Source organism: Vulpes lagopus, chromosome 10, assembly GCF_018345385.1.
Source record: "Vulpes lagopus strain Blue_001 chromosome 10, ASM1834538v1, whole genome shotgun sequence".
In the NCBI taxonomy this organism is placed as follows: Eukaryota; Metazoa; Chordata; class Mammalia; order Carnivora; family Canidae; genus Vulpes; species Vulpes lagopus.
Genome location: NC_054833.1, coordinates 55,615,416 through 55,637,890, shown reverse-complemented (window position 1 = coordinate 55,637,890; position 22,475 = coordinate 55,615,416). Strand labels below are relative to the sequence as shown.

The 22,475-nt window shown below is 41.9% G+C and overlaps 1 protein-coding gene across 1 annotated transcript; it reads left to right on the top strand.

Moving 5' to 3' along the window:
• BIRC2 (baculoviral IAP repeat containing 2) lies at positions 1-20,148 on the top strand. Its single transcript, XM_041771446.1, has 9 exons — positions 1-149; positions 1,079-3,176; positions 3,268-3,367; positions 7,478-7,556; positions 8,355-8,403; positions 16,625-16,867; positions 18,634-18,888; positions 19,183-19,224; positions 19,329-20,148. Exons 2-9 carry the CDS (start codon positions 2,285-2,287, stop codon positions 19,520-19,522), a joined length of 1,854 nt encoding a protein of 617 aa, XP_041627380.1. The 5' UTR covers positions 1-149; positions 1,079-2,284; the 3' UTR covers positions 19,523-20,148.
• Positions 20,149-22,475: the final 2,327 nt, after the last annotated feature.

Genomic DNA, 22,475 nt, shown 5'->3' with positions numbered 1-22,475 from the left:
CCGTCGCGGCAGTGACGTTAGCGTGCGTCAGCGCGGGCCCCGCCTGGGCGGGGGCTGGGGAGCCTCGTTGACGGGGGGCGCCGCCGGCCGGGCTTGCGGGAGGACGCCGGGGCGCCGACAGGCTTCCGCGCCTGCTGCGCCGGGCCGCGGTGAGTGCGGCCGTCCGCGGGCCGGGTCAGGCCCTGTCGGGGCGCGGGCGTGTCTGAGGGAGGGAGGCCGGGCAGCCCGCGGTCCTTCGGCCGGGCGCGGGGGTGGCGGCGGGCGCTCCCAGCTCCGCGTCCGCGGGAATTCCTCGCCCTCGGACCCCCGGCGACGGCGGCAGTGCGGGCCGAGCTGTGGCGGCGTCCGCGCCGGGGAGCAGGGGCCCGGGGCTGCCTTTTTTTCCGCTTTCGCTCTGCGCGGCGGGCCGGTGGGAGCGGGGCCTCCGCGCGGCCCGGGGCTCTCCTGCGGCCGCGGGCGATGCACTTCCCTCCCGGTCCCTGCGCCTGCTTCCTGCCGGCCGCGGTCTGCGGGGTGCGGCTGCTCCTCCCCGCGCTGCTCGAGGGGCTCCCCCAGCCGCTGCTCCCGCCCCGCTCCAGGTCCTGCCCCCGCACCGCTCCGGGGCTCCCACCGGATCACTCCCCCGCACCGCGCCCCCCACTCCGAGTGCTCCCCCACGTCACTCCTCCCGCACCGGCCCCCCACCGGCTCCAGGTGCTCCCTCGATATCACTCACCCCCTCACCCTCCCCCCCCCCGCTCCTCCCCACTCCGGGTGCTCTCCCCGCACCACACCCCCACCGCGCCAGGGACTCCCGTTAGGCTGTTGACATTGTCCCGGGGCAGGGGGACCAGGAACAAAGCGCTGACAAATCCCTGTGCCTTGGAGGTGGTTCGCTCTTGAAAAACTATGGTGCCAAGGGCCGTTTCTGCATTTGTTTTACTTCCAGTTAGACGATCCCGGTGACAAGTTTCTGGACTTGAGGTGTGTTACCTAAACTGTAGAGCATTTTTAGACTGTAGTGAACACTTGGAAGTGTAAGTTCTCTTTACTGTGAAAATACAGTTTTCTAAAACAGCTTTTGTTTTTCTCTTTTCAGATTAACAGAGGGTCCACTTTGAAGAATCCACTTTTTCCCTCTGATTTCTTTCCTCGGCAGAAATCAACCCCGTTATGGAGAACCAGAAGCTTTATAAAGGGATATAGCTTGAATTTTATGGAGTGTAATTTTGTGTATGAATTATAAAGCATCAAGGGTTTTCATAAGGAAGGCTAGTAGGATTAATTACTGGTACATTGTGTAGAGACAGGTTTATGATATATTATTATACGTGTGTGATAACACTAGATAACACTAGAAAGAGTAAGCTGTGTCTTGATAAGTTGATTAATCTTTACAAAATGAATGATGTTATAGAGACATGATTTTTAAGTGAAAGATAGGTTGTTTGATTTTTAAATGCAGTGTTAAAGTTTCTGTTGTGGAAATTTTATGGTTAAGTAGTTGATGGAGAAAATACCTTCAGTTGACCCAGTGTAGTTGATATGCAGAGTGAGGAAGAAACAAATCGTGATGCTGCAGGAAATGGAAACAAGTACAGACAAAGGTGGAAGAGTTAGCAGTTAGCTTTAAGCAAAATTCATATGACATCATACATGCTAAAACAGGCAAGGTTAGGTCTAGAAAGCTGGTGAGTGTTGATACCCTCACATAAATACTGTGGTGATAACCTATGTGAAATTAGCCTTTAGATATTGTGACCATATGAAGAGTTTAATTCTTGTTTGCTGGAATAAAGCCAAGGGTTTTAAAAATATATGAGGTGCTTGGAAGAGACCTGCGTACACTTTTTCCCACTTGAAGCATAATTGTGATTGGCTTAATAAACAGGTTTTGGAACTTGTAACTAAAAACATATTAACGGTATAATTTAGGTACCTTATTTAGAATTTTGGGAACATCAACCTTCTGAAGAATCAGGCAGTTTTAACATATTTCCATAAGTGTGCCAATATCTTTTCAGGTCTTTATGTTAATATTACACCAAATAATGAGCAGTTAGCACTTGTTACATAAGAGTTAATCTGAAATAGTACTAAGTAGTATCCTGGTAATTTAATATCCTGGATTCCAGGTATTATCTCACCTCAGTGTAAACTCAGGCATAAATCCCATAAAGAAGGTGTAGTGAGTTTTACAGAAGTAGGAACCTGTCATTTGATTCTTTTATATGATAAAAACTAATTTTTTGTGAAGAGAGAAGTTTCATGTGAAGGTTTTTAGCCATCAAAAAAAAAATCACTCATGCACAAAACTACTTCCCAAAGACTTGTCCCAGGTTCATATCAGAGGATTAAGAGGACAATGGAGGATAGCACCATCTTACGAAACCAGACAATTGGCAACAAACAAAAAATAAAATATGACTTTTCATGTGAACTCTATAGAATGTCTACATATTCCACATTCCCGGCGGGTGTTCCCGTCTCAGAGAGGAGCCTGGCCCGCGCAGGCTTCTATTACACGGGTGTGAATGACAAGGTCAAATGCTTCTGCTGTGGCCTGATGCTGGACAACTGGAAGCCTGGAGACAATCCTGTTGAAAAGCATAAACAGCTCTATCCAAGCTGTAGTTTTATTCACAGTCTGGTTTCTCTCACCAGCCGGGATTCCACCTCTAAGAACATTTCTGCAATGAGAAACAGTTTTACACATTCGATATCTCCCACTTTGGAACATGGCTCATTTAGTGGTTCTCATTCCAACCTCGCAGCAAACCCTGTGAGTTCCAGAGCAGGTGAAGACTTCTCCCCACTGAGCACTAACCCCTACAGTTACGCCATGAGCACCGAGGAAGCCAGATTCCTTACTTACCACATGTGGCCGCTAACCTTTCTGTCCCCGTCAGACTTGGCAAGGGCAGGCTTTTATTATATAGGACCTGGAGATAAGGTGGCCTGCTTTGCCTGCGGTGGGACCCTGAGTAACTGGGAACCAAAGGATGACGCGATGTCCGAACACCGGAGACATTTCCCCAACTGCCCGTTTTTGGAAAATTCTCTGGAGACCCTGAGATTTAGCATTTCAAATTTGAGCATGCAGACCCATGCGGCCCGGTTGAGAACTTTCGTGTACTGGCCATCTAGTGTCCCCGTGCGGCCTGAGCAGCTCGCAAGTGCTGGATTCTATTACGTGGGTAAGAAACTAAGGTGTAGTGTATGATTTATCAGGTTCACTTTGTTGAACATGTCGGAACATGTATTTCAGTTCAGTCTTGTTTTCTTTAGGTCGCAATGATGATGTCAAATGCTTTTGCTGTGACGGTGGACTGCGGTGTTGGGAGTCTGGAGACGACCCATGGGTGGAGCACGCCAAGTGGTTTCCCAGGTAATTGTTTTGAAAGGTATTTCCACACAAAACTGCCTTCCAAAAGTAGGTGTGCTTGCAGGGTTCATGTTTACATCTCTGTGTAGCAAAGATGCTTTTATGCCTGTGGGGACTTGGTCTTTTAAAACACCAAATCTGGGGCATCTGGATGGCTCAGTTGGAGGAGATTGTGACTCTTGCTCTCGGGGTTGTGAGTTTGAACCCCACATTGGGTGTAGAGGTTATTCTTTAAGATAAAAACTGAAAAAAATACACTGAATTTTTATTTTGATAAAAATGTTTTAGTATTCTCTTTTCTTTTGTAAGCCATGTATTCAGGATATAATTTAATTTATTTATTTTTAAGATTTATTTATTTGAGAGAGAGCGCACTAGATGGGGCGGGGACAAGCAGACTTGATGTGGAGCTGGATCTCAGGACCCCGAGATCATGACCTGATCACAGTCAGATACTTAACTGACTGAGCCACCCAGGTGGCTAATTAATTTATTGATATTTATTTACAATTATGGCCATATGTTTTATCTGTAGGGTTCCCCTTTTGCCTTAAAGAAATTGTAAGGATTACAAAGGTGTGTAAAATAACATGAAAGAACATACATTGGAGGGCAGCCCGGGTAGCTCGGCGGTTTAGTGCCCCCTTCAGCCCAGGGTGTGATCTTGCAGACCGGGATTGGGTCCCAGGTCAGGCTCCCTGCAATTGAGCCTGCTTCTCCCTCTGCCTGTGTCTCTGTCTCTCTCTCTGTCTCTCTCTGTCTCACATGAAAAAAAAAAAAAAAAAAAAAAGAAAGTACATTGGAAAAAAGGGAAGAGGAGAAAAAGCAACATAAAATGATCTAGGAAAAGGCAAATACAAAAATGCATATAATGAAAGCTGATTAAGTCTGATTATAATTATAAGTTATTTTTTCTGTATTTATCTTGTGATTGTCACTCATCTTTTCTTAGTCACTGTGTCTCTAGCAGTAGGTCCTGTTTTCTGCTGTACTCCACAAAGAATTGAGAGGCAGTATTGTTTGTGGAAGTAGAATTAGAAATTCATTTTTGAGAAGCTTTGTGAACTTGGACATGTCATGTGACCCATTTGAAACTCTGTCCTCCTTTGTATAGTGAGGGGGTTAGACTAGGTAATTTTTAAAATTGTGGTAAAAAATACCTAACAAAATTTACCGTTTTAACCATTTTTAAATTTCTCCTTCTGTATGTACTTCTCTGCATTCACATTGTTCCTCAGTCATCACCACCAGACTTTCCTGTCATCCCAAGCATAGCTTGTACTCCTCACATGGCTCCCCATCACCCCCACAGCCATGGTTCTTCTGCATTTCACCAGGTGCCTCATAGGAGTGCGGTTGAGCAGGACACTGTCCTGACCTGAGTGCCTTTCATAAGAATGAGGAATCTCTTGAACACCTTCAGGAAATTAAAACATCCTTTTGTCTTTTTTTTTTTTTTTTTATGATTTAAGATAAAGGAACTTGAAGTAAGAACTATTTTATTATGAGTCAGTACATTGTTAAAAGTTGTGTTTTGGAACGCCTGGGTGGCTGAGCGCCTGGGTGGCTCAGCGGTTGAGTATCTGCCTTTGGCTCAGGGCGTGGTCCTGGGGTCCTGGGATTGAATCCCACCCACATCAGGCTCCCTGCATGGATCCTGCTTCTCCCTCTACCTGTGTCTCTGCCTCTCTCTCTCTCTCTCTCTCTTTCTCTCTGTCTCTCATGAATAAATAAATAAAATCTTAAAAAAAAAATTGTGTTTTAAAATTTTATCTTTAATATTCATAACATAACATGGTAAAATCTGACGTTCTAATTCTCAAAAGTGAAGTTGTGTTTAAATTATTTAGGAAAAGTGTTTTATTATCAGAATTTTAAATGACCATTATGCTTGGCTTTATGGGATTGTATACGTATAATTTGAAACTTAATAATTATTAAAAAGACAAAAATAGCTTTCCAATTCTGGTGTTTGATTTACTTCATTTTGCCCTTTATGAAACAAAACAAAATCTTGGTTTATTTATGTAATTTGTGTTTTGTTTTAGATAGTTAAGGGGAAAGGCTTAGGGTGCTTTGTGTAAACACTTCAGAAAACAGCAAATTTCAATTATGGATAACTTTAAATCTCAGTAAATGGAAAACAAAAATGGATCACGGTTATCACTATTTTGTAACAGTTCATTTGTCACATATTTGAGTCCCTGGTGGATGATAGTTCCGCTACTGCAGCTGTAGCAGTGATGAAAACAAAATCTCTTTTTTTTCTTTAAAGATTTTAATTTATACATGAGAGACACAGAAAGAGAGGCAGAGACACAGAAGGAGAAGCAGGCTCCATGCGAGGAGCCTGATATGGGACTCAATCCTGAGAATCCAGGATCATGCCCTGAGCCAAAGGCAGATGCTCAATCACTGAGCCACCCAGGCATCCCAAAATCTCTGTCCTTAGTGACCTTGTTAGAAAAGGGGGCAGATCTGTGAGCCGGGGTTCATTATACTTGCTGCTTTAATCATTATGTATGTAAATTAATCAGTCCTGGTAGAAAAATAAAACTATAGGATAATAGAGAACATTGTGAGAACTATCGGTCTTATCTCCGTGACAGACTTAAGTCTTGAGTGTGCTTAAATGATCTCTGCTAATTCTACTCAGTAACCTGTTGAAGGACATTTGGGTTGTTTCCAGTTTGGAGTAATAAGCAGCAAAGCATCTGTCAATATTAATAAACATCCATGGGCATGTGTTTTCATTTTGCTTGGGTGAATCTCTAGGCTTGGGATTTGTGGGTTGTATGGCAAGTTTTCCTCAGGGCTGCTGTGTTGTTTAAGTGGCTGCGCTGATTTGGATTCCCCCCAGAGGTGTGTGAGACCTCCAGGTGTTCCACAGTAGTTACTGTAATTGGTATCACCATCCTGGTGGGTGTATCATGATATTTCTCTGAGGTTTTAATTAGCATTTCCTTAATGATTAATGATGGTGAGCTAATTTGCCTTCTGCATATCTTCTGCCCATTTTAAAGTTTTTTTTTTAATTACTAAGTTTTGAGAGTTCTTAATGCATTTTGGGTAAAAGTTTTTATTAGGTATGTTTTGCCAACTTTCCATGTGTGGCTTGTCTTTTCATGGTTTTAGCAGTAGCTTTTGAGGATGTCATTTTATCAGTTTTATCTTGTATGGATTATGCTTTTGGTCTCTTAGCTAGGAAATCTTAACTGGCCCAAGGACAAAAAGATTTTCTACTGTCTTCTAGAAGTTGCATCGTGTTAGATTTAACATCTCGGCCTCTGATTTATTCCTAGTGAATTTTTGCATGCAGTGTAACATAGGTGGAGGCTCATTGTTTTTCTGGGTGGGTGCTGGACTGTTTACTGAGAGACACTGATGGGGTAAAATGGAAGTAGCTGTAGGTGAGCTGCTTGGAAGGCTTTTGAGCAGCTCTAGGAGTTTGTGAACCAGTTTTTGGGAAACACCATCATATTGCATATAGATATGTTTCAGAGAGAAGGTTTGTGCTTCACAGATAATGGAAGAGGGGACCCCTGAGAAAGATTAGCAATTGTTGTGAAAGATCATGTTTTAGGAATATTAATTACAGCTTCTGAAACTATGTGAAACCCCAAAAGTTAATTGCCCAGGACAGCATTTTTCAAGTCTTAGCTTGTGCCCCTTTGAGGGCTAAACCCTTTTATTGTTAAGCGTTTATGTGATAAACAGAAAATAACACAATGTGTCACAATAGAGTAGTGTTTCACAAGGAGTCTTTTTTCCTGCTTGATAGGCTGTGATGTAAAATGTTTATATTGTGGGGTGCAATCAGAGAGTTTGAAAGCCACTTTTCTAGAAGATTAGGTCATATTTTTTGGTATAGAACACTTTTTAAAAGTAGCTTTTGTCTTTTTTTTTTTAAACAAGTTTTTTAAAAATTATTTTTAAGATTTTTATTTATTCATGAGAGACAGAGAGAGGCAGAGACAGGCAGAGGGAGAAGCCCGCTCCACACAGGGAGCCTGACATGGGACTCGATCCTGGGACTCCAGGATCACTCCCTGAGCCAAAGGCAGGCGCTAAACCGCTGAGCCACCCAGTGATCCCAACTTTTGTCTTTTATAGGTGTGAGTTCTTGATACGCATGAAAGGGCAGGAATTTGTGGATGAGATTCAAGCTCGATACCCTCACCTTCTTGAGCAGGTAAGTTTTTATATTTGGCAATGCTGAATTCTCTTGAATAATAATGACAAAGAATATTATTAAGAGTAATATTTACATTTGTTATTGATTATGGTTAATTGCATTATACCCAATTAATGACACCTTAATTTTTATTTTTGTTACTACTTTACTTGTTCAGGGCTTTTAAAAAATTTTTGGGGGGTGCCTGGGTGGCTTAGTTGAGCATCTGACTCTTGGTTTTAGCTCAGGTTATGATCTCAGAGTTGTGGGATTGAGCCAGTGTTCCTGCACTCAGCAGGAAGTCTGTTTAGGATTCTCTGTCTCCCTCTTCCCCTCCTCCTGCTCATGCTTGTTAGCTCTCTTTCTAAAGTAAATAAATCTTAAAAAAAAAAAAAAGATTTGCTTTTAAGTTTCTGAAAAATCAATCTCCCACTGTACAAATTTGTGGTGGAATTGGAGGAGGATCTGTAGTGCCTCCTCCATCTTTTGCAGGAAAAAAAAAAAAAGGCAACTTGTTAAGAATTGGGAACCTGAAAGTGATCTAGCTGAAATATCTTTTAAGTGGAATGAGAAACCATTAATATTTTTTCCTCCTTTCCTGAAACTAAGAAATGCTTGAACTATAATTTGGAAGTAGGTAAATTTTAAGGGGATTTTTATGATGATTAAAGTAAAACAGAGCAAAATAAGTATATAAATTACCTAGTTTTCCGAAGTGTGTGTGCATTACTTAAGGTAAACTTATCTTATTGTTGTTCTGTTTAAGGTTGTTTGAGATTTTTGATTTTGCCTCTTAATTTTTCTCCTGTTCCATAGCTTTTGTCAACATCAGATACTCCTGGAGATGAAAATGCTGATCCACCAAGTATGTATGGAAATATTCCAGATATAGAATGGGAATTTTTATAAGAATGTTAAACACAGAAGTATATAAATAGAGCTATGTTTTGAGTCCTGAGAACATAGAAAAAAGTGCTGAGAAGTTAACTAATAAATATTATGTATCTGATAAGATTCATGACATTTTTAGAGTATTCTAGCAAGTATACTAATCTTTGTTCTTAAAGTTGCTTCCAACTGGGGACACAGGACATATGCAGAAGAGAAATAACCATCACAGATTAGCTCAAAGAATACCACATGAGAAGTGTTAATAATAAGCCCTCCAAGGAAGAAAAGTTTGCTATAAGCTAGTATGTTTGGAAAGGGCCAGTTGATATATGATTTAAGAATTGGTCTAGATACTAGTTATTTATTAGGTGTGTGGCATTTATTTATTTATTTATTTATTTATTTATTTATTTATTTATTTTCTTATTTATTCATGAGAGAGACAGAGAGGCAGAGACACAGGCAGAGGGAAAAGCATGCTCTATGCAAGGAGCCTGATGTGGGACTTGATCCCGGGACCCCAGGATCATGCCCTGAGTCAAAGGCAGATGCTCAACCAGTGAGCCACCCAGGCGTCCCAAGTGTGTAGTATTTTAGTTGTAAGGACAGGAAATAAATCTGATAAGAGCTTAGTATTGGTCATATCTGGCATTAAGTTCATGTATGTAATTTACATATGTTAGGGTGTCCAAAATAATGAAGATAACCATGTACTATTTCTTAGCACATACCAGGACTCAAGAGGGTTGTTGAGGATTTGGAATCAGTACTTAACCACCTCCTGTATATTGGAACTGGGAAAGATAGCAGGGCTGACTGCTCTTGCTTTAAATTTATAACTATAGCTTTCTTACCACCCTGCTACCCTTTGCAGCTCCCTAATAAAATTACTTTAATATTGTCTCTCTGTAAGTTTCTACACTCTATTCCCTAATTTACCCACAGCTCATAATCTTATGTCACCAAGGAAATAAACATGGTCAAAAGAGAACTACTACCATTTCTTCCCAGCCAAGCCACCAGTCTGAGATGTATCTTTAACACTCTCCTTCATGTTCTTTCTATGAAGGAACTGAGGCCAACTCTTCTTGTCCTTTGTCATCCAAATCTCAAACCTACTGCCACTGTTAAGAACTTTGCTTTGCCAGTGATCTTCCCCTTCTATCTCATAGCATCAATTTTTCTATCTTCAAGATATATATAAACTTAATGTATCATAACCAGTTCTAAGACTTTTCCTAAGATGACATCTAGCTGACATCATTTTCTAGCTGTAGTCTCGCTTTACTACCCTTCACAACAAAATGTGTAGAAAGATTTATCTGTGCTTACTCTGCTCTTTTCCATTCTTCTTGAACTTACTCTACTGCAGACTACTCTTGTCAGGGTCACCAAGAACCACCGTCTTTGTAAATCTACCACTTGACCTGTTACCAGCATTTGAAAGAGTCGAGTGCTTCATCCCTTTCTCCCCCAGCTTTGTCGGGATAGGATTTACATATGACACTATCTAAGTTTAAGGTAAAAAGCGGCATGGCTGATACACACACATTGCTAAATGATTACCACGGTAACATTAATGCATCAGTCCCCTCACATAGTTTTTTTTGTGTGGTAAGAGTATTTAAGATTTATTCTTTTAGTAGCTTCCAAGTATGTAACACAGTATTGTCAACTGTGGGCAGTACACTTTATATTAGATTCTCAGAACTTACTCATCTGATAAAGTCCATCCATATTATTGCAGATGGCAAGGTTTCCTTCTTTTTTATGGGTAAATAATACTCTACTGCATATATTACCACATTTTCTTTATTCAGACGTGCTGATGAACACTTAGAGGTTGTACTCATGTCTTGGCTGTTGTGAATGCTGCAATGAATGTGGGAGTGCAGGTAAATTTTTCAGAAAGTGATTTCGTTTCCATGTGATAAATACACAGAAGTGGGATTGCTAGATCATAGGGAAATTCTATTTTTTTTCTTTTTTTAAAGATTTTTAAATTTGTTTTAGAGAGTGGGAGAGCGTGCTCACAAGTGGGAGGAATTACAGAAGAGAGAGGGAGAGGCAGAGAATCTCAAGCATACTCCTGCTGAGTGCAGGAGATCTCACGATCTCTGCATCGTGACTCCTGCATGGTGACCTGAGCTGAAACTAAGAGTCAGATGCTCAACTGACTAGGTACCCTGGGAAGTCCTACTTTTAATGTTTTGAGGAATCTCCATACTCTTTTCCACAATAGCTGTACTAGTTTACATTTCCACCAGCAGTGTAAGAGCATTCACCCTTTCTTCACATCCTCACTGACACTTATTTATCAGGTGGTTGATTTTAGCCATTCTTACAGGTCTGAGGTGATATCTCATTGTTTTGATTTGCATCTCCCTCATGGTGAGTGATATTGAACATGTTTTCATGTGTTTTTTGGCCATCTGGATGTCTTCTTTGGGAAAATGTTATTCATGTCTTCTGCCCATTGCTTAATTGGGTTATTGGTTTTTTGAGAGTTGAGTTTTAGAAATTAACTCTTTATCAGATAAGTCATTTGCAAAGTATGTTCTCTTTAGACTTCTTGCTGTTCTTTCTGCAGCTCCTGTAGGTATAAGGTTAGGTTGTGTATTTGAGATTTTTCTTGTTTCATGAGGAAGGCCTGTATTGCTATATACTGCCCTCTTAGGACTGCCTTTCCTGCATACCAAAGGTTTTAGACCACTGTGTATTCATTTTCATTTGTTTCTGTGTAGTCTTTTATTTCTTCTTTGATTTCCTGATTGACCCGTTCTTTCCTTAGTAGCATGTTATTTAATGTCCCTGTACTTGTAGTCTTTCAAAATTTTTTCTTATGGTTGACTTCAAGTTTCTTCGTGTTGTGGTCTGATAATATCGCAGGGTATGATCTCAGTCTTTTTATACTTGTTGAGGGCTGGTTTGTGACCCAGTATATGATCTATTCTGGAGAATGTCGCATGTGCACTTGAGAGGAAAGTGTATTCTGCTTTAAGATGAAATGCTGTCTTGGGACACCTGGGTGGCTCAGTGGTTTTAGCGCCTGCCTTCGGCCTAGGGCGTGATCCTGGAGTCCTGGGATCAAGTCCCACATCCGGCTCCCTGCAAGGAGCCTGCTTCTCCCTCTGCCTGTGTCTCTGCCTCTTCTCTCTCTGTGTCTCTCATGAATAAATAAATAAAATCTTAAAAAAAAAAATGCTTGCAATGTGTGTAAGTCCATCTGGTCTCGTGTGTCATTCAAAGCCTTTGTTTCCTCATTGATTTTCTGCTTAGATGACCTGCCCATTGCTGTGAGTGGGGATTAAAACTGTTACTCTTAAAAAACAAAAAACTCTTCCTCTTACTGTATTGTTATCAGTGAGTTTTTTTGTTTGCTATGACTTGTTTTATGTATTCTGGTGCTCCCAAGTTGGGGGCATAAATATTTACAATTGTGAGATCTTGTTGGATAGAACCATTAATAATGATGTAGTGACTTTATCTCTTGTTACAGTCTTTGGTTTAAAATCTGGTTTGTCTGATGTAAGTATGGCAACTCTGGCTTTCTTTTGATATCCATTTGTGTGATAGTTGGTTCTCCATCCCCTTACTATCAATCTGTGGGTGTCTTTATGTCTAAAAGATGTCCTTGGTAGGCTGCATATAGATGGATCTTGATTTTTTTTTTAAAATCCATTTTGACACCCTATATCTTTTGACTGGGAGTGTCCATTTATATTCAGAGTAATTATTGATGGATGTGTGTTTATTGCCATTTTATTACTTGTTTTGTCTTTATTCCTGGAGATTTTCTCTGATCCTTTCTTGTCTTTGTTACTTGGTCTCTCCTTTCCACTCACAGAGTGCTCTATAGTATTTCTTGTAGGGCCTGTGTAGTGGTCATGAACTTCTTTCCTTTTGTTTGTCTGGGAAACTCTCCTACCCTGAATGATACCTTTGCTGGGTGGAGTATGCTTGGCTGCAGATTTTGCCCATATGCATGTTGAATATCTCGTACCACTCCCTTCTGGCCTGCCAGGTGTCTGTGGGGAGATCTGTGACTTGCCGTGTGGATCTTCCCTTCTAGGTTAGGGACTTCTTTTGTCCTACTGCTTTGGAGGTTTTTTTCTTTGTCACTATAGTTTGCAAATTTAATTACAATATGTCTTGGTGTTGGCCTGCTTCTGTTGATTTTGTTGGGAGTTCTCTGCCTCCTGAATCTGGATGCCTGTTTCCTTCCCCAGATTAGGGAAATTTCCAGCTGTTATTTCCTTAGATAAACCTTCTGCTCCCTTTCCTCTTTTTCTGGGACTCCTATCATACTAATGCTGTGATGTTTGATGGAGTCACTTGAGTTTCCTAAGCATATTCTCGTGTTCCATGATTATTCTCCTTTATTTAGTGTCATTATTTTCTATTGCTTTGTTTTCTAGATCACTAATTCATTCCTCTGCTTCTTCCAGCCTGTTGTGCATTGCATTGAGCCTGTTTCCATTATCAGTTATTGCATTCTTCATGTCTGACTCATGCTGTTGTATTACTTTATCTCTGCAATAAGGGCCTCCCTGAAGTCTTCCATTCCTTTCTCAAGTCCAGTGAAGATCGTTATAATCATTGCTTTAAATTCTCCATCAGGCATGTTTGCTTAGATCTCTGGCTGTGGCCTTACTTGTTCTTTGATTTGAGAGAAATTCCTCTGTCTTGGCATTTTTGTCTGTCTCTGCCTTCTCTGTGTTAGAAAAGCCTGTTCTATTGCCCATTCCCAAGAGTAATGGTCTAATGAAGAAGAGGTCCTGCGGTGCCCAGGGCCTGGCATTCAGGGAGTGTCTCGGGTATGTGCTCCATGCACTCTGCTGCTGTGTTCTGGCTGCTTAATCCTTCAGGCTGGTCATTTGCAGGGCTCTGCTTGCCCGCTGTGGGCAGTGTTTGGTCCCTGGCCTGAATGTGGCGACTTGTAACGAGGTGTGCCCTGCTCTGCTTGTAAAATGAGACCTAACCCTAACTCCACTGGAACTGAGAGCCTGCAGAACTCCCCTGTCGAGAGGTGTGGTGTGGGCAAGGGTTTCTGTTTGTCATCGGGGTAAAGGGCCTGCTGCTCTGGGACTGGGGCAAGCCTGACTGAGAAAGGTCTTACCGGCAGAGTGCAGGGGTGTGGGACCTGGTGAGAGCAGGTTAGGCAGCCAGTGTGGGTGCTGCGCTGTTTCCACAGGTGGCTCCTTGATGATGCTGAGGGGCGGGGAGAGGGAAATGGGGCCAGCCGGCTCCTTTGTACCTGGAGAGGCATCGTGTGAGAACTGCCTCTCCAAGAAGAGCAATAATTTCCCCCATCTGCTCCAGGCGTTTTTCAGATCACTGTTTGTATGCTGCCTGCCTCCTCTCCAGTGGTAGGGCAGTGCCCCCCAGGCTATACCCCATCCAAGCCTGCTGACCTTTAAAACTCCTGGTGTTAATCCCAGCTGGTTGCAAGAACTCCAGAAATTCAGCCGCTCTCATTTTCCCAGACAGTGACTTTGGGGAAGCATTCTCCTTGTGGGTTCCCGTGCTCCTCTCTCTCCCCCTTCTTTGCAACCAGGGCTCCCTGTCCTCCTCCCCACAGCCCGTTTCTCCCCCAACCCACATCTTCACACTTCCTACCTTCTTCAGTGTAGTTGCTTCTCTCCCTTTAGTGGTGGAGTTTGTTCTGTCAGTCTTCAGGTTGATTTCTGGGGTATTTAGGCTGATGTGATAGCTATTTAGTTAAGTTTGAGGGAAAAGATGAGTCTGATGGGTCCCTTGGTTAGCAGGACGGGCCGTGGATCGTGGCTAAGAGCATCTGGAACTGAGGGCCGTTGGAGGTTCTCCAGCCCAGATTGAGGTCTGCATAGCTGGCTGTGGAGGCACAGGTGGACGTGTCCTCTGCTAGGTTCCTTGATGGGCAGGACTGCTTCCTGATTGAGTTTGGAGAGGCTGGAGCTGTAGGTGTGGACATGAGTGTCCCTCCCTGGGTCTCTTTGCTGGTTGTGTTGCGGCTGAGGGACCCAGGGCTAAGAGGGCCCTTTGAGGAGCTCCAGGTGTGCCCTGGGGAGTGTTACTTCCTGGATCCCTGTGCTAGCGGGACTGTTTGCAGATTGCGGTGGAGATAGGTTGGTCCTTTCAAGATTCTACATTCTGACTGAATTTGGGGGATTTACCTCGAGTGGTTCCTGGACTGTGGCTGGATCCAGCTCACAGGTATGTCTGTGTGCCAGAGCACAGGTAGGCGTGGGTCCCCCTCATTCTTTTGTGTAGGGTGCTGGTGACAGGATCAAGCCGAAAGGGTTTGTGGCCAAGTCCTGAGGATATGGGGCTGTTCATGGGTCTGTGGCCAGGCCCAGGGTTGGTGAGTCAGCCCTTTGAGTGCAGGCCTGTCTTGTTGAAGCAGTTCTCCTTGGTATTGGGTTCCATTGGGGTTTCATAATCTTCTACCTATATCTCAAAGCTTTCACAAAAGCACTGTTGTTTGTAGGTGGATTCCAAATTGCTGTTGCGTTAGAATGCAGCGGGAGACGTCTTATTTGGTAGTCTTGCCAACATTATTCTCCTGCATCCATTTTAAGACCCCTTCTTTGCTTGGCTTCCCGGACACAATATTCTTGGTTATTCTCTATTTCTCTGGTTAATCATGAATAATCTCCTTTGGTGGCTCCTTTTTTCAAACCATAAATGATGGAGTACTTCTCAACACTTAGCCCAGATTTATTTCTTCATTTCCTAAGCTCCAGGCTGGCATGTCCAACTTTGTGTTTAAATCTTTACTTGACTATAACGGGTGTTTCAGAGTTAATATGAACAAAGCAGACCTCTTCTCCTGTCTTTGCTCCCTCAGACGTGTTTCTTGTCTGGTCTGCCCATTTCAGTTTGTGGTACCCACCTACTGAGGTCAGAAAGTTGACTCAAGTTGGGTGTCACCCGAGCTCCTCTTTGTGTGTTCCATCTGTTGGCTGTCCTTTCATCCCTGCCTTCCTAACATGCCTGAATCTGTGTGCCTCTCTCCATGTCCATCTGGCACTATCAGTCCAGTGCAAACTGCCATCACTGTCTGTCGTGCTTTCCTGGCGGGTCTCCTCATTCCATCTTAGCTCATTAAAGTTTATCACAGAGCTGCCAGAATCATCATCTGAGAAAACAAATCAGGTCTTAACATCCTTCACTTAAGATGTATAGAAAACATTCTAGTACATGTAGAGTAAAAGATAAGCTGGCGAGGCTTTACTATGCGATCTGGGGATTATCCTCATCTCTGACTGCCTTTCACCATTGTGTCTCTAGTTCTTGAATGTGTCAGGATTTCTTTGAGATACTCCCATAACTCCTCTTTATTCATTCACATGCTTGTTCTGATGTTGTGGCTTCAGACTGGCTTTCTGTGTGTGTGTGTGTGTGTGTGTGTGTGTGTGTGTGTGTGTGTGACCACCTGCAGGCGGCTTTGGAGAAACATGATTATTAGAACACTTTGCCAGCAGGTGGCTGTCATGCATCATGTAGAATGATGTTTTCTTGTCATTTCCACCAAAGTGTCAAATTGGTCAGCGCTGACCCTGTTTCTAGCAAGTGCTTCCTTGCTCCACCATGTCAGTTGTTTTCTTCCCTCCTGGGTTATTTTAATCACTTTTCACAGCTTGATTTTCTTTATATCATGGTCTGAAATCAAATGACTTCTTCAGTCATATTTTTATGTCATTAGACATATTTTGCATGAACTAGTCTTAACTCTCCTTCCATCTATGTTACTCTCGGATTCATCTGTCCACCTCTCTAGATCTCATGTATCCTGGCAAGTCCAGACTCTGACGCCACCTTTAATGAAGTCTTTGTTGGTTTCCCTGCTTTCTTGTAGCATTCCTACAGTTGTGTAGCATATTGGTTCCTGAAAATGACCATATGTTGGAATCATTTCAGAAATTTTAAAAAAACATGGATTCCTAAGCCCTGTGCTTTGAGTCGCTCATTAAGTAGGTTCCAGGGTGTAGTGTGGGAAGTGGAATTTTAAAAAAGGATAACATATTCTTACATTCTTATTTGATCCTCTTGCATTCATACTTTTGTTGGAATTATAGGTAATTGGTGCATAAAGCTTATGTGCCATACCAGGATATGAGCAGCAGGAGAAGAAAGATTGTGCCATAGTCATCATTTTTCTCTGTAGTTTTACATTTGTGGGATTTAACATTGGTACATGTCTTTTCAAATAGTTGTCCATTTTGGACCTGGAGAAAACCATTCAGAAGACACAGTCATGATGAACACCCCGGTGGTGAAGGCCGCCTTGGAGATGGGCTTCAGTAGGATCCTGGTGAGGCAGACCGTGCAGAGTAAGATCCTGAGCACTGGGGAGAACTACAGAACAGTTAATGAGATCGTGTTAGCACTTCTTAATGCTGAAGATGAGACCCGGGAGGAAGAGAAGGAAAGGCAAACTGAAGAAATGGCATCAGGTACTTGGGAATGTTAATTACCCGCCCTATTTCCGTGAGGGTCATGGGCCTGGGTGGCCCATTGCAGGAGCACCAGTGTCTGTCCACTAACTCCTGGCAGCAGTGCCAGGAGCCTCCGACACACATCCCCTTCTGCACTGTGGGCAGTGCTCAGACTGGACTGTAGCTTTCTAGAATATGTTTATTTTCCAACAAGATCTGTGATTTATGCCAGTCCGGATTTTAGCCTAACTTCTTGAAGTATATTGCTTTTCTTCTCCTATGTAACAAATTTAAATTGTTATATATGAGAAGAAAGGAAGACTTTAAAGTTGATTGGAGGTCTTCTTTCAGTGTTTTAAAAAATTTCCTTGAAATCTTATCCTCACCATGGTGTTTGACTCCCTGATCCTTGCTAAGTGGTCCTTATACAAAAATGGAACTGGTGGTGAAGTCCTAGGGCTTGAGAAGCCCCTGCCCAGCCCAGAGACAGTGGGGAGCCAATCAGGGAGGTGATTGTGGTGTTCATGCAGGTCCTGTTAAGCTTTAGACTTCCTAAACAAGTCTCTTGAGAAATCATTCCTTCAGCAAATACAAATGGAGCATGAACACCAGTCAGATACTGTGCTGTAGTGGTAACTATGGTGCTTACCTCTGGGGACTGTGGATGAGGTGTGGAGTCTAGTACACAAAAGAACCAGCAGAGGTGAGGGGTGTGTAGACAGTGTGGATTGGGAGTTCAGGCTGGAAGACATTTTGTGTTGAACCTGGTAAGTAATGATAGAAATGGTTTAAGAGAACCTCATTGTGTGGTCATGTAGAAAAATGCAAAGTCTGATTGTGATATTGAAACAGATTCGTGTTTTAATCCTGGCTCTGTCAGAAGAAAACAGGTTCTATGAAGGTTGCGATTCTATGAAGTGGAGATCATAGTACAAATTGCACAAGGTTACTGTGAGAATTAAATAAGTTGCAAACAAAACATTTTAGCATAGTGCAAGACCTGAAAACATTTTTTTGTTAAGTAGATTGATGTAGGAAGTGACAGGCCTGAGGGCACAGGGCCAGGAAGCAGCCTGGGTGGCATGGGATCCTAGGCCTGCCTGGCGGGATGAGTACCACTACTGTCCTCCCCTCCTCTTGCAGTGGTGAAGCCCAGGGTGAAAAGGACACTCATCCAGGGCACTGGTTCTGCAACGGATTCTTTCTCTGACTTTGGGGAGGTCACTCATCTTTTGAGTTTCTTTTCCTCCATATTTGAAAATGAGAAGTAGTCTTACCTGCCTTGTTTAATTGACAGGATCTTTTGTATCAAATAAGGGAGTTTATACGAAAGCGCTTATATAACTAAAGTGGTATGATGCAAATAGGAGTCAGTATTATTAATTTCATAGGGGAGAAAGTACAGAGGTGGAAGGTTTTTACTGGTATGTATTTATGTATTTATTTATGTATTTATGTATTTATTATTTATTTATTTTTTACTGGTCTTTAAAATTCTCTGCTTTCTTTCTGTGGAATAGCAGGGTTCTAAATGTAAATATCTCCACTTTTCGAAGTGACAAAAACAGAGACCCTGTGTGTTGTGTGTACTATATGATATGCTTTAGCTGAATCTTCCAGAAGTTTTCTAAATTTAAGTGCAAACAAGTAATTTTGTGCTTTTTCAAGCACCTATTTATTTAGTGTCTAAATTGTTGGTAGGTTTGGTTGTTAGTGACTATGTGAGTATCGTTGGAGCACTTTAAGATCTAATGGATTTTTTTTCTTCTTTCTTTTAAATGAAGATGATTTGTCATTAATTCGGAGGAATAGAATGGCTCTTTTTCAACAGTTGACTTGTGTGCTTCCTATCCTGGATAATCTTTTAAAGGCCAATGTAATTAATAAACAGGAACATGATATCATTAAACAAAAAACACAGATACCTTTGCAAGCGAGAGAACTGATTGATACTGTCTTAGTTAAAGGAAACTCTGCTGCCAACATCTTCAAAAGTTGTTTAAAAGAAATCGACTCTACATTATATAAGAACTTATTTGGTGAGTTTTTGGTAAAATTATTTCAGAAATCTTTGAGATTATTTTCATGTTGATGTTTGACAAACAAGGTAAATCTGGTTAGCAAACTATAGTCTGTCCGTACATTTAACTAGTCCTAAAAAAGGGAAGTCGTCTTATTGCCCAGTTAGTATGACCGTGTAATTCCTGATCTGTAGGTAGCATCTGTGGTGTTCAGCAGATAGCAGGTGAAAAGAAAATGAATAGAAGGTGAAGCAGTCTTATATTTGGTAGAATATGGTAGAAAATACTTTTTGTGTATTTTTCTTTCCTCAGTGGACAAGAACATGAAGTATATTCCAACAGAAGATGTTTCAGGTAAAACAAAACTAAGATTTAAGAACAACAGGAAATATTACCCTTTTTTTTTTATGGGAGTTAAAATAGAAACTGAATTTCACTGAAGTTTGTTCTCCCTATAGGTCTGTCGCTGGAGGAGCAGTTGAGGAGGTTGCAAGAAGAGAGAACGTGTAAAGTGTGCATGGACAAAGAAGTGTCCATCGTGTTCATTCCTTGTGGTCACCTGGTGGTGTGCCAGGAATGCGCCCCTTCTCTAAGAAAGTGTCCTATCTGCAGGGGTATAATTAAGGGTACTGTTCGTACCTTTCTCTCATAAAAGTCAGCTATATGTTAGCTTCTGTATAAAAGTCTTTAGGATATTGTTGAACCTTTGAAGCCATCTGAAGTATAAAAAGTTATTGGTTCTTTAATTGTGACAATTGTGTTGTATTCTGCTTTGCTATGAGTGATCTTGTTTCTAAACCATAGTATCCTATGTCCTATTTAACCCTTGTTTCTATGAAAGAGAAGACTGACTTGGGTTTGTCAAGCTGTGTTAGTGTGCGAGTGCCAATACAGGAGGAGCCCCAGCTCCCTGCAGTGTCACGTCCCAAGTGCCTGGGCTTGGTGTTGTTTCTGGAAGCTTGGAGTATGACTTGAGAGTGCAGTTGACAAAAGCTGGACACCAGGAACTCTGGGTCACAGTGCCAAATTCTCTGGGATATTTCCACTTGTGTTTTAAAGTAAAGATATTTTCTTACTGATAAATAAGCTTTTCTCTAATTTGTGAGAAACATCTCAATAAAGTTCTTTAAAGAGACTGTACCATCAAACTTTTTTTTTTCCTGACTCAAAGTATTTTCTCCATGCCTTAAATGAGTTCATGGTCTTAAGTGCAGTATCTGTCCATTATAAGCCCGCAGATGTTAGCTGCTAAATAAAAAACGGAATTCATGAAACAAATTACTGAGAAGTGTTCTTGAATAATGTGAAATTGTTTTAGATGACGCGATACCTGTCTAGTTGCTTCGTGCGTTGTAATTAAAATCCATTTTAAAAATTAGGTAAATCTGCATTGGGATTTAAAAAAAGGAGTGCAGTGGTTTTTATGCATTGATGTTGGTGGGAAGAGAAGATGGGATATGGCTAACTGGTCAGTGTCTCCTTGGGCCCGAGCATCCCTGCCTTTACCAGATCTGGGTCCATGGCAGACTTCTGAGGCCCAGTAGAAAGAGCAAATAGTACAAACTCCATGTGTCTTCATATCCTGAAACTCCTTTAGGTCCCATTATATAGAGAAGACATCGGGAAGAGTGGAGATTTCTGCATCGTCCAGGCTGTTGCCAGCACGACCTTGTGTTGGTGGGAGGTATCTCCCTGCTGTTAGAGACGGAATTCAGAGAGGGTGTTAAATCATCTTAGGAACTGTTTTCTTTTTGATTGATAGCTACTATATATTGAGGATCCACTGTGGTTATGGGCCACACTGTGCCCCCAGATCTGTGTGTTGAGGTCCTGATCTCCTGAGTACCTCAGAGTGTGACTGTATTTCTAGATAGGGCCTTTGAAGAGTCAATTAAAGCAAAAGGAGGTTCTCTAAGTCCAAATGTAAGAGGACTGGTGTCTCTCTAAGGAGAGATGAGCTCATAGACACACCCAGAGGGAGGACCTGTGAAGATGCCAGAGGGAGATGGGCATCAGGCTGCAGTGAGAAGCCTCAGAAGAAACCGTATGCCCCAGCATCTTCATCTCAGTGCTTAACTTCCAGCCACCAGAAATAGAAAATAAATTGCTGCTTAAGTCAGCCTGTGCTTTGTTATGGCAGCCCTAACAGCCCCCAGGTGCTAGCTGCTTGAAACACATTACCCCGATCCTTTCAACGATGACGAAGTAACATCAGAACTTGGGTCTACCCAACTCCTTAGCTGGTTGGACACGCTGTTCCAGTAAGCTGTATTAATATTTCTAAAAATCGCATGGGCTGTCATCCAGCTTAAGAACAATAACTATCTTAATTTTGCTTATTTGAAAGTTAACCTTATTAGGCTTTGTTCAGCCTAGTCAGTTTTCATAATGTGTAAGAATTTCTGTGTTTTTTACATTCCGTGAAAATATTGCATGGAATCTTAAGTACGGCAATGTAATTAACATTTTATCCCCTTGCCGAGTCCTGTCTGCCTAGATCAGAGATTAGGGTTTCAGTCTCTTGTTCTTTTTGCTCTAATAATGAGAATCTGTTGCAAGAGGTATTTGTGGTGTTGAACCAATGGGCGAATGTCAGATGCACTGTTAGGTGTATTTATTGTGTTGTTTAATCCTTAAGACCCTAGGATTGGTGTTACTCGTGTTTTGTAAATGTGCAGATTTAGGCTGAGTGACAGGATGTAGGTTGCTGGAGATCTAGGTGGCGGTCTAGGAGTAATACGGTTGGACCTCAGACAACATGGGGTTGAACAGTGTGGGGTCACTATACTTGGATTTTTAAACTAAATATATGGGGAAATTTGAGATTTGTGACAATTTGAAAAAACAAACTGTGTAGTCTAGAAATACCAAAAAATAAATTAAGAAAAAGGTATTTTAGTGATACAGGGTATAGTAGTAGATATGTAAAATGATGTGTTAAGTGATATCAGTGAGACTTCTGGTTGGCAGTTGGCTATTAGTAAAGTTATGGGGGAGTTGGGAGTTAGGGGCAGACTTCAGACCCTAGGGAGGGGGTGATTCCCTGGTTAGCCGTTTGGTTTAGATGGAGGGGAGTCTAGAATACTTACCTTTTGAAAATTTTAATCTCTTACTAAACTACACTTTTGGGGTTTTAATGTATGTTTGAAAATAATATATGGCTCTATTTCTTGATCTTAATATAAATGGGATTGTGAGGCTCTTGCGTCTGCCCTGGCAGTCTCCCACGTTCTCCCTGGAGACCACGTCCGGGGCTGAACAGAGCCTTCCTGTGTCAGCAGCTCAGGCCCTTCCCTTGTCAACCACCATCCCAGAAGTCAAGGACAGCTAGCTGCTGGTAGTCTTGAAGACAGATCTAAAGTTTTTTCTAGAAGTGTAATATTTCAGACAGTACCCTTATTCTCCATGAAATAAAGCTAATGCATAGTAGCAGCTCTTCAACATTTACAGTCCTAAATATTGAGGACCTCAGAGCTTCTGTTCATGTGGGTTGCATCTGCTGATACTTAACCACGTTAGAGATTACAGCAAATTTTTAAAATATTAATTCAGTTAAAAATGAAATACTCCGTTAAAGCAATGCACAGTGCATGTTTTTTTATTTT

Coding starts and splice junctions, on each gene's coding strand:
- BIRC2 (XM_041771446.1), top strand. CDS start 2,285: ATGCACAAAACTACTTCCCAAAGACTTGTCCCAGGTTCATATCAGAGG. Junction 3,368..7,477: donor CACGCCAAGTGGTTTCCCAG/GTAATTGTTTTG, acceptor TGTCTTTTATAG/GTGTGAGTTCTTGATACGCA. Junction 16,868..18,633: donor AACTGAAGAAATGGCATCAG/GTACTTGGGAAT, acceptor TTTTAAATGAAG/ATGATTTGTCATTAATTCGG.